A 16,003-nucleotide genomic window follows, 5' to 3' on the forward strand; every position below is an offset into this window, starting at 1 on the left:
AGATGGGAGGCCAGGAGGGCAGACATACTTGAGGTCAGCAGAATGGGCAGCCATGAGGTTTCTGAGGCTCTTGTCAGCAAGAGGGCAACCAGAGAGGCTGAAAGAGAAGAGATGGGATATTGGGATGAGCCAAAGAGGGGGAGCAGAGCAGCAGAGGGAGAAGACCCACCACACAGCACCCAGGCCAGGCGGACCCAAGCGGGGGACGAACCTGCGGTGGGAGGCATAGTTCCCAGTGATGTGGCCACTGCCGTCACAGCCAGGGGTGGGGCAGCTGGACAAAGGAAACAGAGCGTCAGATCAGACAGCGAGGCACCCTGCCAGACCCGCCCCGGGGCTGAGTCCACTCAGGGAGGGCGGTGGCACCTGCTCCCTACCCGTCTCGGAGCAGACCCTTCGCTTCCGCCTCTATGACTGCAAGTTTCTCCCATACCACTCAGCTCAAGAAGGAAAAGGGAACCAAAGTGAAGCTCAACTTAAAGTCGAGATGCTCTGAAGCCCTCGCACTGTGCACGCACACGTGTCCACGCTTGTGGACAGGCGGGCGGGGGGTGCCTTCGTGATGTGGCGGGGCCTTCCCCGAGGACAAGGCCCCAGCCAGAGCCAGCTACAGGGCAGGAGGAAGCTGGTGGGGTTGGGGGCACGAAGAGGAATCCCAGGGACAAACTCTGAGCAGAGGTGAGGGCTGGATCACCTGCGGGGCAGGTGTCAGGCTTCTCACTGTCCCCTAGGGGAGATGGTGTTCAGTGGCAGTTAGCCAGGAGCTATCCCCCCTCCAGTGGCGTCTGGTTAAACTAGCTCTGGCTGCCAGGGCTGAGGGCACCGACTCTGAGGCAGAGCTCGCCGAGTACTGGCACTCAGTGGGGGCTCAGGAGGTGTCCACCCCCCTCAGCCCTTGTCTGCTCTGTGGGCCAGATGAAGGCTCATCCTCACTCTTTATCACCCTGAAGGAGCAGGTTAGAGGCCAGCATGGTACAGGGGTGAGGGGAACCTCCCCTGCTGTCTGGCCCAGGAAGGTCCTAGTAGAGGCAGCTCAGCCTCTGCCCACCAAGGTGGCCAGGGCAGGAGGATAGTCAGCACAGGGCTGCGCAGGGGCCGGCCTGGTCATCACAGGCTCCCACTAGGGTGTTCTCCTTTCCAGACTATAGAGGTCCCCTGGGGGGTCCTGTCGTTCAAGGTGGGGACTTACGTGAGCAGCTCCTTCTTTATGTCCTTGGAGAGAAACTTCAGCTTAAAGTTGGCCAGGGTGACCTCCCCGGGGTACTTCCGCTCCTCAAAATTCTCCTCCGACACTTCCTGGTCATCTGCTTCAGAAGAAGCAAAAGAATGGGCTGCTGGCTCTGACTGCAAAAGACCAGCAGGGAGATGTTTTAACCAGCTGGCGGGGGCCGGGCGCCCAGCCCGGGGCTGAGGGAGAGGGGCCTTTCAGAACAGGGTCCACAGAGGCGTTTTCTGGAGTCTCCTGTCTTATGCATGCAGGAGTAAGACATACTCCCAAGATGCAGGAAGCAGCCCCCAGAAGGGCTGGGGTGCTCCCTCACCTCAGCTGCTGCACCTGAGCTGACCCAGGAACGGGGAGACACGGATGCCACCCAGGGCAGCTGCTCTGACACCCTCAATGGCCTCTGGCCTGTATGTCACCTCCGGCCACCCGCCCTGGGTCACCTCCTGCACACCAGAGTGCACAGCGTGCAGCTCCTTTGGGGCCGTTACCACTGAGGGTGTGTCTGTTGACATGCTATGAGGATGAGTGGAACAATGTACAAAGTATGACAGAAATAATCACAGCGACCTTAGGGCCTTCTGGCCCTGTGGGCCCAGCCGGCACAATGACCTGACTGCAACCAGCACTTTAATAAGCACTTTGACCTCAAATGCAGGGTCTGGAAATGTTCAGTCGCCACCCAAGAACAGGGCACTATGAACGCGGTGGTGAACAAGGACATTCCCTCCATCCAGGGCAGGGAAGATGTCCACAAGAGTCAGGAAGGTCAGTACCCTACAGGTCAGTCTGTAACAGACCATTAGCCCCAGCGGTGGATCACGATTCAAGTCTCAGGACTTGCTGTATGTCCCAGGGACATTGTCCAACCTCCTGGGTGCCACACTTTTAAGCTGGAAACAGTAGCAGGCCCTCCCAGGATGTCTGGGGCTGAGATGAAGAAAGGCCCGTGGCACCATGCGATGCTGTTGCTACTGTTAATACTGAACAAGGCATAGCTGTGTGGACGAAGAGCCTCAACTTGAGTCCAGCCTTCAGGAGAAACAAGGGCCTCCCAGACTCACAGGGGCAGAGGCAGCTCCAGAGCATGAAGCACATCCCAGAGGCCCACAGACATAGGGGCCAGGGCTGTTTGGGGACATGAGGGGGCACTGCTGCCAGAGTTGGGTGGGAGGTGATGCTAAAGGCTGGGGCAAGATGGTCAAGGAGCCTTGGGCAGAGCTAGAAGGAGGGTCTGAACGGGGAGTCCAGACCACAGTAGACGGACTGGGAAGGCCTGATCCAGGGGGTGACCCAATAAAACAGGGGCACCCGTGCCCAGGGCACAGGGGAGGAAAGGAAGGGCCTGGGGGTTAACTGAGGCTTCCTGCCAGGAAGTGGATGGTTGACGATGGAGCATCGCAGCAGGCTTCTGTGGCCAGGTTCCCCAGGACCTCTGAGACCCAGGTCACCTACAGATGACACAACTGTCCTGGAAAGGGGTGAGGATGCTCAGAGGGCATGGGAAGGTGGGGCGGGGCCGGGCGGGTGGCAGAGGGAAGTGGCCAGAGAGACCAGCCTTAGCTGGGGGCCAAGGAAAGGGGAAGGACCACTGGAGGGGTGGAGGGGAGACAAGTCACAGGCACAGAACTGAACAAGGGTGACAGCGGATGTGGGGACATAGCCTGGTGACCCCAACAGGAATAGAAGGGCCCCACCGGGCCTCAGACTTGGCCCCACTAGCAGAGAGAAGCCCTCCTGCCAGCCCCCACTGACCCTCAGCCAGCCTCCCTACCCCAGGGGCTCACTCTGAGAGAAGTATCCCTCTTCTGAGCCCTGACATTGAGTTGCTGCCATGTGACTGAGCCAGATGACCTAGACCTGGACCAGGCGGCTCCTCTATAAAGTAGGGGTGCATGTGAGGCCGGTAGATGGAGGAACCTGGCCACCCCTGAAGATGAAACTGTAGAGGGGGTGGGTTCTCACAGTAGAATCCTCACCACCGCTGCTCCTCCTCCTCAGGGATCTGCCCCCAGCCCCGCCTGCCAAGGGGCTGGCTCCACCCACACACCGCCCTGCTCCCCACCGGGCTGGCCCTGCCCAGACACAACCATTCCAGAGGCTTCCTGGTTCTGCTTCAGTGTCCCTAGTGGTAAAGAACTCCCTGCCAATGCAGGAGACGCAAAAGACTCGGGTTCAATCCCTGGGTCAGGAAGATCCCCCAGAGAAGGGCACTGGCAACCCACTCCAGTATTCTTGCCTGGAGAATCCCATGGACAGAGGAGCCTGGAGGGCTATAGTCAACGGGCTCACAAAGAATCAGACACGACTTAGCACATACGCAGGGACCTGGCCCCTTTGCCCTCCTGGAAGTGGGGCTGGCAGGCAGGGGAGGGCTGGGAGGGACCCCTCAGGCCTGTCCACACTATGCAGAGTCCGCCTGGAGTTGCACCCTCAGAGAGGAGTTCTGCTTTCTGGAAGCCCCCAGTCAGCCCCACCTCGAGTGGGTGGAGTCACCAGGAAGGGAATGTTCCACCAGCCCCCAGGCTATGGATGGGTCAACACTGAGGCCTGGCTTGCCGCTCCTTAGCAGGCAGTACTGCTCTGGGACTCAGACCACTGGCTGCCAGAGGCCAGGCGTTTTCTCCTGCCTCTGTCCAGGGAACCAGGGGCCTGCAGTGTCCTGGGGATGGTGAGGAGAGGCTGCCACGAGAGTTCAGGGTGTCCCTCATCTGGACAGCAGGCTGGTGGGAGGCCCACGAAACCAGGGAATTTGAGGCCATTCCCGAAATCATCCCCCGAACCGCCCCTGTCCTCTCCACACTCTTGGAGAGCCACACTGCCGCTGACCACTAATTCTCCAGAGGTGAGAAGACCACCTCCCTTTTGGAGGGGACAAGGCCACAAACTGAGCCAATGGTGAAAACACCTCCAGGAAGGTGGACTTAGCTGCCCGGAGCAGGCAGAACCCTGTGTGGAAAGCAGTAGGACCCACAGAGCCTCTGCCTGGAGATTCCAGCGTGTTTATGCCAACCCTTGGGTAAGGCAAGCTGACCGCCAGCACCTGCTCAACCCCTTCTCCTCCAACCATCCAACAGCTCTGGACCTCCCACCTGGACAGCACCCACCTCCTCAGGCTCCTCCTCTCGTGGGCGGCTGGGCTTGGTGTAGTCCAGAGGCCGGTCCCACTCATCCTGGCGGGAGGCGTGGCTAGACGGGGGTGAGGTCAGGGAGCTGCTGGGGGCGCTGGTACTGCTCTGGCGCTGGCAGGCCTCAGGTGACTTCACGCCAGGGCTGCTGCTGCTGCTGCTCCCGCTGGGGAAAGTGTTCTCCCGCCTGCGGTGCTTGTGCATGCTCAAGTCCAGGGTTCCGTTCTCATCCACCTCAATGTCCACGGCCTGCATTGCAAAGGCGACATCTAGATTAGACACAATCCCTTCCCACAGGTGCCTTATTTTCCCTCCAAAGGGAACAGGGCCAAAAAGAAGAGAGGAGCCTCTGAGAAGAAAGTATCCTGAAGCTGACTGAGTGGACTCACTCTACCCACTGCCTCAAGGCCTCCAGCCCATAAAACCAGCCCCTGCACATGGCCACCTGTGTGGGCACAGGAACACGTGGAAGCCAGTGGAAGCCCGCATCCCGGTAGACGCGGGAACAGGTGTGTACAGCCACTTGGCGCCCTTAGGCACAGTGCGTGGTGCTCAGGGAGGTAGACCCATCCAATGTCTTTGGCCAGCAGGGTCAGTGGTCAGGAGGGAGAAAAGGAAAGAGTGGTACTCCCCTCATAGATGCTGGGTTTGCTGAGCCTGCTTTGTGCAGGCTGCATATAGTCCTGACTGCAAACCCCACCCGCCTTCTCTGCCTCAGAAGGAGCTCCCAGCAGGGGCCTCGCCCACCTTGCTGGGCAGGTCCTGTGGCTTCGTGCTGAGGTTCTCAGGCATCTCCCAGCAGCGCGTGGAGAGGTTCAGGATGGCAGTGGCGGCCATGTGCGCGGCCTCTGCGTCGTGGGCGTAGTCGAAGCCTGCAGAAGAGGATGAGGTGCAGGGGCTGGGCCTGGGGGGAGAGGCCTTTGGGAAAGGTTTGGCTGCAAAAAGGGAACAACAGCAGGCTGATATACAACGCGAACGGGAGGCGGCCAAAAAGACACACAGGGGAGTTTTAGGTGGCTGGGAGCTTTGAGCACAGCTACGTGGAGGTGGGCCCGGGGCTGGGTCACCCACCCACTGCTGTGAGCTTGCATACCCCAATCTGCCCCCATCCTGGTCGCGTACTGAGAAGGCCACTTCTGTCTTGACCATAACTTGGGCAGAAAGGGCAAAGACAGGCTAGCTTCCCTGATATTGCAAACAAAACAAGTTATCTATTGGTGAATGCTTATTGAAAGACTAAAGTCTGTAAATAGGAAGAGTGTCTACAGTGTCATTCAAGTAGGCAAATTTTGTCACAATATCTCAAAAGGATGATTTTGGTGTCACCTCCTCAACAGCCACAGCTTTAGTAAATAACATTGTTGCTCAAATATAATGATGCGAAGAGTTGACTCACTGGAAAAGACCCTCATGCTGGGAAAGACTGAAGGCAAAAGGAGAAGGGGGCAGCAGAAGATAAGATTTAGATAGGATCACCGACTCAACGGACATGAATCTGAACAAACTTGGGAGTTAGTGGAGGACAGAGGAGCCTGGCATGCTGCAGTCCATGGGATTGCAAAGAGTTGGACAGGCCTTAGCTACTGAACAACAACAGAACATGAAACATGAAGGCATAAAATGTCATCTTTTCTAATAACTGTGTCATAACCATAAGATCACTCTCACGTATGATTTCTGAGTAATCACGATATCACCAGCAAATTTCCAGTGCCCCAGCATAAGTGGGTGCCTTGCATGAAGCCCTCTCCTAACAAGTTGGAGAGATACCTGCACTCCAGCTGGCCATTGTATTGATCAGTGTTTCTAGTATGAACTCATAGGAAACTCATCATTGCTGATTTTGGCATCTGAACATCCATCATGAGCTGACAGCTCCAACCTTATGTACACTGGGGCAGTTTTCCATTTTGTAGGTATTACGCAAGCTAATTGGCTTGCAACTCACAAATTAGTGTAATACGTGACCAAAAAAAGACAGGGGACTTCCTTTGTGGTCCAGTGGTTGAGAGTCTAGTGCCGGTGCAGGAGACATGGGTTTGATCCCTAGTCTGGGGGATCAAAGATTCCACATGCTGAGGAGCAGCTAAGCTGGTGCCACAGCTACTGAGCACATGCTCTAAGCTGCAACTACGGAAACCCGCACCCCTAGAGCCTGTGCTCCGCAACAAAAGCCACCAAGTGAGACGCCCGTGCACTGCAACAGAGTAGCCCCCGCTCGCCACAACTCGAGAAAGCCTGCACAGCAACAAAGGCCCAGTGCAACCCAAGTATAGGAATAATTTTTTAGAAAGACAGGAGAGCTTGTTCTCAAAGGTTTGTAGGAATGAATTCTGTTAGTGCAAGCACCCAGAAATTTTGTTGCTAATATTACAAATGGCACACTGTATCCAGCAAGATGGTCCCTGTCTGAGCATCTGTTGGGTATCCAGGCTCAGCACAGTGGCTCTTCCTAGACCTCCACCCTTGAGCTGGAATAAACCGCCTGGGAAAGGACAGCCGGGGGAGGGCACACTCACAGGGTAAACCATGTCAGCGATGTTGGGCTTAACTCTTTGGACGTGCACACCATAACACACTTGTTTTTGTTTCAATGTGTAGTGAGGAGACACATCCAGTTTGATGCTGAACGTGAAGGCCACAATGTGGGTGAGACCCAGACTCTGAGAAAGTCACCACGGTAGACTGGGACAGCTGGGGCCCCAGATGGAGAGTCCCTACATGCTCCTGGGGAAGGGTTCCTCCTCCTCTGCCCCTCAGACCCTACACCTCCCAGAGCAGTTTCCCCAACTTACATTTAAAGGCTTTCGGTGAGGTTTCGCTGGTCTGAATCTTTGGGGCAAGCATGCGCTTACCAAAAACCTGAGCATCAAAACTTGCGTAGTCAAAGGTGACCTTGGAGAACTTCTCCAGCTCCTTGGCCAGGTTGGCCCTGGGTGTGGTGGGGGCCACGCTGGGCCGGTAGCTTCCATAGGGAGGGACCTCAAGCTGCTTCACGAAGCACATGGGCCTGGGGTGCAGGATGGAGATGAGAAACATGAAGACAGGACACAAGGACCCTGTGCTATTCAACCCAGCACCCTCTGCCATGGCCTAGCCCAGCCATCCCTCAGAGGCCAGTGTGGACTGAGACCCAGGCAGGCCCTCCCCTGCCCGCCGCTACAGGTTGCCTGTGGGATGTGCAGGAAGAACTGCCATGGGGAAGAAGCACTAGGAGACTTGAAGTAACAGCACGTATCCCCTTGCAGACAGCATCAGCCAGAGGAGGGGAAAAGGAGAGCTGGTTTCTGAGCCCTTGGCTGGGAGCCCCAGAGGAGCATCTTTAGGGTGGTGGGCAGTCAAAGTGGAATTCTGGTGGTGGAATAACTTGTTAATACAAGTCCCCAGACAGGAGGGAGCTGGAGCACCTGGAGGGGATATGGGGGTGTTTCTGAGAATCAGCCTCAGGGCACAGCAGCTCCACTTTTTGAAGGGAGTGGCCTAGCCCTCCCCTGTCCTCTGCTTAAAGTTGCTTAAGATGCCCCTGGAAGGGCTGCTGCCCAGTTAAGGACAGGCATGAAAGCACTGCTGCAAGCATTCAGTCACTGTTACTAGAGCTCTGAAAGAGCTCAGATTTTTAAATGTACAAGAGATGGTGTGGAGACACCAGCCTCCGCAGCCCAGGGGCCGGGGCAGGAGCAAGACCAGCAGAAGAGAAAGGCCATGGCGTCTGTACCATTCCAGTGAGGGGCTCAGAGAGAAGGAAAGCAGAGGAGGCGTCTAGAGCCAAGCAGTGACTTCACTCTGGAAAGGGTGGAATTAAGAAGGACCAATGGAGAGGCCCCGAGGTGCCAGGCACTGTAAGAATTTGAGCATGACCCGAAAAGAGGAGCCTGTTGCCAAGAAGACCCTGGAACCACGATAAGGCCAGCTCTGAAGGGCCTTGGGAAAGCGAGGCCACCAGAGCACGAGCAGGCTCTCCTCCTCCACTCTGGACTGGCCAATGCAGCTGAGAAGTTGCTGGCGAGCTCTCAGCTACCCTCAAGGGAAGATGAGGCCTAAACTTAATGGCTGCGCCTTACAGGGCCTTCCTGGGACAAAAGCCCCTCTGGTCCTCATTTCTCATTTGTAGGAAAAAAGCTGTAAGCCCCCTCAACCTTCCAGGTTCCAAAGAGCAAGTCAGTCAGTTAAGAGGACAACAGAGTCACAACAGGGCTCCTAGTTCCTCTGGAAGAGACAGAGGGAACAATCTGACACATATCTGAGTCACTCTGCAGAAACTAAGACACTTGCCCAGTGGTGACGACATGCCAACCACAAGCCTGTGGACCCCAGACTGTTGGAATCGTAAGGTTGAGATTCTTGAAACATCACCTACCACCTCACCGTCAGCCAATCAGAAGAAGGTCCACAAACTATTATGCATCTCAAACCCTCTTCCCTCACACTGTCTGTAAAGACCTCACCAGAAAGCCAATGGGAAGTCGAATGTTCTGAGCACCAGCCACCCATTCTCCTTCCATGGTTTTTGTAATAAACTTTCCTCTGCTCCAAACGCCAACCCAGTTTTGGTTTGTTTGGCCTCACTATATGTCGGGTAGACGAACCTGGGTCCAAGAACACCCCTCCAGGTCTGTGGTTCATGTCACTCACCTGAGGATCCGATCCGAATTGGAGCTATTCTTGGAAGGCTCTCCCGGCTGTGGCTGTTGCTTCTCATGAGATTTGGCTAATTTTTCGGCAGCAGCAATGGGACACCCAGACAAACTAGAGACAGGATAGGAGGACAGCTGAGCCCTTCCCCAGGCCCCACCCATCTAAGCCAGGAGCCAGACACCAGCAGGCGCCGAGGGAAGGCTGTCGTTCCTATAGAGGGGGCTTTTCCCCAGCTCTGTCCTCAGCCCTCAAAGCACCTGCTGCTCACTCAGTTTCTGTTTTTGGAAATTCTAAGCCAAGACACACAGAGACAATGCATCCTAAAGTTCTTCAAGGCTCTAGACAAAGGCCTCTCCTCTGGATGGATCTGGGGGATGGGCCTGCCTCTCACCCTGCTCCTCTTGCCTCACCATCAACCAGAGCTGCTAAAATTCTGTCACCCACAGGCCATGAACTGGGTGCTGACCCTGGAGGACACGGACCACCAGGGTCACAGCAGAAGGGCACAGGTCCTTCCCAGGAAAGCACCTAATCCGAGACACCATGGATACGGCTTCGACTGTTCGAACTAAGAAGCTGATCGACCAGAGGACGTGACATCATCACAGCAGTGCTGGGGAGTTCAGCCTCTTCTCAGTGATTGGACCTCAAAGACTCTGGCCGTCCTTTCAGCTGAGCATCACTCACTGGAGCAAAGGCACCTGCTGCCACAGCCACAGCTGCCCAGGGCTCGGGGAAGCAGTGGCCAGAAGACGGCAGACAACGGAAGCACCAGGGTCTCAGCACCCCACTGAGCAACCAGGCTTAGGCCCGGATGCTGAGGCTGTGCCCTAAGCAAGAGCTAGTGTCCAGAGGCTTCCCGAATCTCCACAGGGCAGGGTCCCCACCCGGCTCTACCCAGGCTGCAGGCACCCATTCCTCCAGGTGCACTCTGGTGTCTCAGGACCCCCTCAGAGTGGCACCAGTGACCACCCCTCCAGGTGCTGCTCTGCGCCCACCAAAGGTCTGTCCTGACCTTGCACTCACCCCAAAGAGCAGCACACAGAGGGACAGGGCAAGCCTGAGACATGTGCCAGGTTGGGGCACCCACAGCATGCCCCCGCCACCACCCTCACCATGCCCAGTCCAGCCCCATACCTTCTGTGCGTGTTACGGTTGCTGTTCACGTGGCCCTGGCCTGTGCAGCCAGGAGTGGGGCACTTGAGCACGTTCTCGTGCATGGCCAGGACTGCAAGACAACCGGGGGGAGCCAGTGAGCACCTCCCTCCATGGAGCATCCAGGAGCCCCAGGCTCAGCTCAGTCAGAGAACCCCTCCCACGGTGGCCCTGGCTCTCTAGGGCAGAAACCAGTTCAGCCTTACAACGTCCCTCCTCTCAACTTACTGCCCCTCACACAGAAGTAAGGACAGCCTTCCTCCTTCTGAGACCCCAGCACATAGAAAGTGGTCCCTCCCCAGCTCCAGAGCCCAGCCTCCCCTCCTGCGTGCCCGTGTCCATGGCCAGCTTCCTGGGACCCTGACCCAGTCTGCCATCTCCAGGTGAATCACCGGACCCTCCACGTCCCCATGCTTGTAGGGCTCAAGTATGGGCTTCAGGACATGCCTGTTCAGAGGGACAGGGCTCTGTGTGGCCATTCCCCAAAGTGGGCACTATCCAAACACCAGAGGCAGCCTGAACCATGCAGAGCTACTCACTCTCCGGGGGGATCCTGTCCTTGTGGGGACAGCCAGACAGGCTGCGGTGGTGTGGGTACAGCCCAGTGACATGGCCGGTGCCATCACAGCCTGGTGTCGGACACTTGATCTCACGTTTTTCACTTCTTGAGGGATCTAAACACACAGGGCCTCTGGGTCAGAGAGCAGCCAGGAAGTTGGGGGGTAGTGGTGAGCAGGGAGGGGGTAGTGCAGCTCACAAGCCTTCACTCTGGCTATCCAGAGAGGAGGATGACCAGACCGCCCAAGAGCCCTAAAGGCACCAGGGCTGGACAGCAAGGGGATACTAGAGGGACTGTCCAGGGTGTTTAAGTGGAAAAGCCCACAGATGGCGAAAACCCACAAACAGTGGGACTGCAGCCCTTTGAGGAAGACCACCTGGATGGTGGCTGGTGCCCTCTGTCCTGTCCTGCTAATGTCCTGCGCAGCCCCAGGCCTCCACAGAGAAGTGAAGCTGTGCAGCAACACCCCTGCCAGGACTCGTCCTTCATGTTGACACAAAAGGGGGAGACAGAAGCTAAGTAACTCACCCAAAATGAAGTTGCTCAGTAGTGTCCAACTTTTTTGAGACCTCATGGACTGTAGCCCGCGAGGCTCCTCTGTCCATGGAATTTTCCAGGCAAGAATACTGGAGTGGGTTGCCATTTCCTTCTCCAGAGGATCTTCCCAACCCGGTAATCGAACCCAGGTCTCCCACCTTGCAGGCAGACTCTTTAAGGTCTGAGCTACCAGGGAATCAAAGCAGCTAATAAAGGCTTAGGAAGAAACTTAACCCCAAATCTCAGCTACTGACCTCATTAAGCCTTTACAGGCCAGAGAGGTCACTGTAAGTCTGGGGGCAGAAGGGAAGACCTCTCAGGACGCACATGGTCCCCAGGGCATAGCCAGTGACCCAGGGAAACTTCCAATGCAGCTATCATCCCCTTTGATAGAACACAGAAATCACAGACCATGCTCAGAATGCCCACCCCCAGGGAGGGCAGGGCCCCTGGGAGCTCTGCCTGATTCAAATGGGAGGAGGTTGTCCTTTGACCCCCAGGCAGGCAGAGGCACCCTAAGGGGCTCATAAGCCTCTCCCAGGCACCGCCCTCCTGAGTTCGCTGCCACCGGCCTCTAGGGCTCTAGCACTGGCCTCTAGCCCCTCTAGGGCTCGTGGGCACCTGTGTCTCAGCATCAGGATCCCTGAGGACCAGTGCCAATGCCCTTATGGTGCTCCCAGCCCTGCCTCCTGCCTCACCAACCACAGTCTGTGTCTGTCTGGCCAACACCCCCCACCTCCCATGACCCCCAGCCAGTGAAATCCTCAGGGCATGTCCACAGGTCCCGGGCATCCCTGGGAGCCCAGCCTACCTTTGCTGCAGTAGCTCTTCCGGGCAGCGTCCAGGGGTCTCGCTGCCTTCCCCGGCTCGCCCGGGCCCAGTGGGCCTTGCTCGGCAGGTGAGCATCCCGGCTCACAGACAGCCCGCACCTGCTCGGCCTTCAGGGCAATGGCCTGCTCCAGGAGGCCCAGGTTGCCACGGGTCATCATGTCGTACATCTCCGACTCGTCTGTGACCGCAGACTTCTGGGAGCGCGAGTCCTCGTCTTTGCCGTCGTCGGACCGCACCTCCACTAGGACGGAGTACCCGGGCTTGGGGCTGGGAGGCACCAGGCCCCGGGGTTGAGGGCTCTTCGGGACAGGGACGTGGGGGGCATCCTCCTGGCAGATTACATCGGGAGGGGCCTCCTCCTCGTCCTCCTCGTCCTCCTCGTCATCTTCCTCCTCCTCATCATCTTCCTCCTCCTCCTCCTCTTCCTCCTCGTTGCCCAGGATCACTTTCTGCTTACTGGATACCTCACTGGCCACACTCTCCAGAGACTGGGGACCCGGCTCCTGGGAGCGCTCACTGGTGACTTCAATCACCTCCTCCACGTCCTCTGGCTGGATGAAGTCCTCCTTCTCCCCCTCGTCACTGGTGGCTTCCTCCTCAGCCTCCTGAACTAGGCCTGGTGTGGCCACCTGGCCTGAGTCTCCGCCAACTAGGGTCTCTTCAGCGATTTGGCCCAAATTTAGGAGAGAAGTTGCAATGATTTCCTGATAGCTGCTGTAGCTGCCCTTGGAGGAGCCCGAGGGGCTGCTGATGGGATTGGATGCGAAATGTGCCTTTACTGGGCTCCTTCCTACACAAAATCAGAAACCATATGGGAGGCACATGGGAACGGGGGTGGGGGGGGTGGCTAAGAGTCACCTGGAGTGTGTCTCCAGGCCACTGGCTCCAGTACCTTCACCCCACTCTGCCACAGCCAGAGGACACCAGACCCCAGAAACAGGATCGATGTAGCCGTTTTTGTCTGCTTGGAGACACCACTGCTGTACTTTTGAAACTAAGATTTACAATGATAGTTTTGATTAACAGTCCTCCCTGTTATGTGCACTTTTTAAAATCAGGCAAATCTGTGTTTCATAAAATGGATCCTACAGAATGCATAAGATCTTTTAACACTGTTTCATAATTGAGAAGCAGTAAAAGCTGTTTTTAAAGGTTAAGTCATTTCATCGCCGTGGCTAAGATGCAGTGGGTGCTCACCACACCCGGGCCCCCTGGGTGGTGGATAAGGACCCCAGAATGTGAGAGCCAGCCCGCCTGCTCCCGCTTCAGGAGGGCTGAGCCAGAGCACAGAGCTCCCTCCTGTGTAAGGAAGCCAGGAGGCCAAGTCCCTGACCCGGCACCCTCTCGGGCACAGCCAGGTCCCCAGCAGGGAGGTGGGTTGCAAGAACTCTCCCTACAGTGGCTCTAAAGTGAAGTAAGAATCCACCTCAGATCCCAAAAGGGGAGAACACCAGAAACGTGGATGTATTGGAGGGGAGGGTTTGGGCCTCCGGCCTCTGCCACACCCTCAGGACCCCACAAGTCTGCCAGGGTCTCAGGACACAGACATGCCCCACCTTCACACTAGTGATTCCCAAGAACTGGGGCCATACAGGGAAGAAGGTGACAGCAAGGAGACCCCTCAGTTCTCACTGCCCAGCCCAGCTTCCCTGGACACCTCCACCACCTCCCTTAATGCCAAGCAGACCCCTGCCCCCCAACCAGGTGGCTCTTTTGAGGCCAAGTGGGGCGGGTCTGTCCAAGACCACCCCATACAGACCCACAGCCACATCCATCTGTCCGTCCTTCTGTCACACACGCAGACAGACACACATCCAAATGCACAGTGTTCACACACAGACCCTGAGCCCCCAGAGCCGGCCCCTCCCCAGGAAGTCCCAAATGTTGGACAAGAGGCACTTGTTCTCAGCAGGGCTTCCTGGCTCGCGGGAGCCCTGCCCGCCCACAGGCTGCGATTCTCCGGGGCCACACTAAGCGCCTTTATTCAGGGGAGACAGAGCAACAAAGCACCTTCAGCTGGCTCGGGGCGATGAATCTCCTCCTGTCCCGACGCCTCGGCCTCATCCTCCTCCACAGTTCCTTCCGATTCATCAGAAACAGAGGCGTCCTTCACCTCAGTGTCCTCGCTGCCGTCGCTGTCCACGCCGTAGCCCTCGTCCAGAGCCAGCTTCAGCGGGGGTGCCTTCCGCTTGGACCCCAGGTGCTCGGCCTCGGGGCCCTCTAGCTTCCTCTTCTTGGCCAGAGGGCAGCTCTGCAAACTGGGAGGGAGGAGGCCGGGCCCCCCCACATCAGCATCTCCTGGTCCCCCGACCCTTCACCCTCTGCAGCACTTCCCCTATCCTGAAAAGTTCTCTTTGCCTCTCATCACCTCCCTCCACCAAAATCCAAAAGCGAGACTGGCATATCGATGTGTTCGAAATTTTACAGTAAGTGTCCACATTAAAAAGCACCAGATTGTGTTTTAAATTTCACTTCCTGCTTGTCTGGGGACCCCTAACCTCGGGGGGCCCTGTCCACACCAGAGTCACCCGCTCTGGGATGGCTGGGGATGGGGGCTGGCCCAGGCTACTCTGCCCCGTGCCCACCGCCTCCAGGAGCACCCAGACCTTCCTTTCCCACCTCCAGACCCTTCCCACCCTCATCCACCCCCTGAACTGGGCACCACAATCAGAGGCCCCTGAGGTCCAGTGGGACCCTGGGACCCCCAGGAGGACAGCAGTGAAAACGGTCACCCCACCATGTGCTGGCTCTGTTCTGGGTTTGCCCACAAGGCCTCCTCCGGCCTCAGAGCAGCCCCACTGGGGAGACACCCAGAAAGGCTCGGGGTTGCACAAGAGGTCACCGGAGCTCATCAGTCCAGAGCAGAGGGGGACAGTTCTAGACCCCTACAGTTCTAGAGGGTCTCAGAGCAGGAGAGGAGCTCCACCCCCCACAGCCCAACCTTTTTCCCAGGAACCTGTTAAGGGCCCGCCAGCTCCTCACCTTCGGTGCCTGGAGTACTTGCCACGGACATGCCCCGAGCCTGTGCATCCGGGGGTGGGACAGCTGGGAGGAGACAAGCAGGAGCAGTCACCTGGGGGCGGCCCCGTGTGGCATGGGGACAGGGTCAGAATCTCAAGGCCCACCCCAGACCGTCCCCCCAAGGAGTAGAAGATTGTCTCCAAACAGTTCATCTTAGGACGGCTGCTTGCAGTTCGCAAAAAATTAATGAAATAACTCACCCCATTTAAATAAATGAATGGCTCATTACAGTTTCATGAGTGTGTTTAATTAAAGCTCTGTGTGTATGAGATCAAGGCAGGATTCCTTTGTCCACGATGAGTCTCCCCACTGCAGGCAAGCCGCCACCAGGTTTTCAGGGGGCTGGGGAGCAGGGCCCTCGAGGTGCTCCTGGAACCAGCACCCGAGTCTGGCCCACGGGCAAAGCACAAACATGGGATTCTCAGTGGCCTTCACGAGGCTGTGAGGCCCGGCCAAGGCTGCCCTGTGTTGTCTCACTGAGGCGGCGCCCACGGACAGAACAACTCCACAACGCGCAGCCTTGACCTAGGTCACAGGATCCCGATGGAGGTAGGCGCGGTGTGGTGGCAAAGACCCCACTCCAGAGCCTGCAGCCTGCTGCAAGGGAGGTGAAGCCATGAGGGCGGATGACCCAGGAGCTGTCATGAGACCTCAGGGGCGGGGGGCTGGGAGGATGATGCCTGGCCTCTAGCAGCTCACACCCCGGGGACAGAGGCAAGAGCCCAGGAGTCCTGCTCCTTCCACAACTTCCGCCTCTCCACCCACCAGACTCTGGGAACCGCTCATCAGGGCTCGGCCCGCCCCACCCATTTCCCTGCGAGTCAGCTCCCCAGGACTGCGAGGCGCTCAAGGCCAGTGTCCTGTGGGCTTGGGGGCATGTGCAAGGAACCGGGACAGCAAGGAGCTGACATCACC

At 57.4% G+C, this 16,003-nt stretch overlaps 1 protein-coding gene across 1 annotated transcript in view; it reads right to left on the reverse strand.

The window, feature by feature from the left end:
• Positions 1-16,003, reverse strand: part of MYT1 (myelin transcription factor 1) — a 41,649-nt gene that overhangs the window by 12,668 nt on the left and 12,978 nt on the right. Inside the window, exons 4-15 of the mRNA XM_055543168.1 lie at positions 15,050-15,112; positions 14,078-14,325; positions 12,048-12,857; positions 10,680-10,814; positions 10,123-10,213; positions 8,983-9,096; positions 7,146-7,360; positions 5,098-5,222; positions 4,330-4,599; positions 1,190-1,344; positions 212-274; positions 29-97 (exon numbers count right to left, since the gene is read on the reverse strand). Of these exons, the coding sequence (XP_055399143.1) occupies positions 29-97; positions 212-274; positions 1,190-1,344; positions 4,330-4,599; positions 5,098-5,222; positions 7,146-7,360; positions 8,983-9,096; positions 10,123-10,213; positions 10,680-10,814; positions 12,048-12,857; positions 14,078-14,325; positions 15,050-15,112 (2,358 nt within the window). The remainder of the gene's footprint in view (positions 1-28; positions 98-211; positions 275-1,189; positions 1,345-4,329; positions 4,600-5,097; positions 5,223-7,145; positions 7,361-8,982; positions 9,097-10,122; positions 10,214-10,679; positions 10,815-12,047; positions 12,858-14,077; positions 14,326-15,049; positions 15,113-16,003) is intronic.

This window comes from Bubalus kerabau, chromosome 13, assembly GCF_029407905.1.
Source record: "Bubalus kerabau isolate K-KA32 ecotype Philippines breed swamp buffalo chromosome 13, PCC_UOA_SB_1v2, whole genome shotgun sequence".
Taxonomy (NCBI): domain Eukaryota; kingdom Metazoa; phylum Chordata; class Mammalia; order Artiodactyla; family Bovidae; genus Bubalus; species Bubalus kerabau.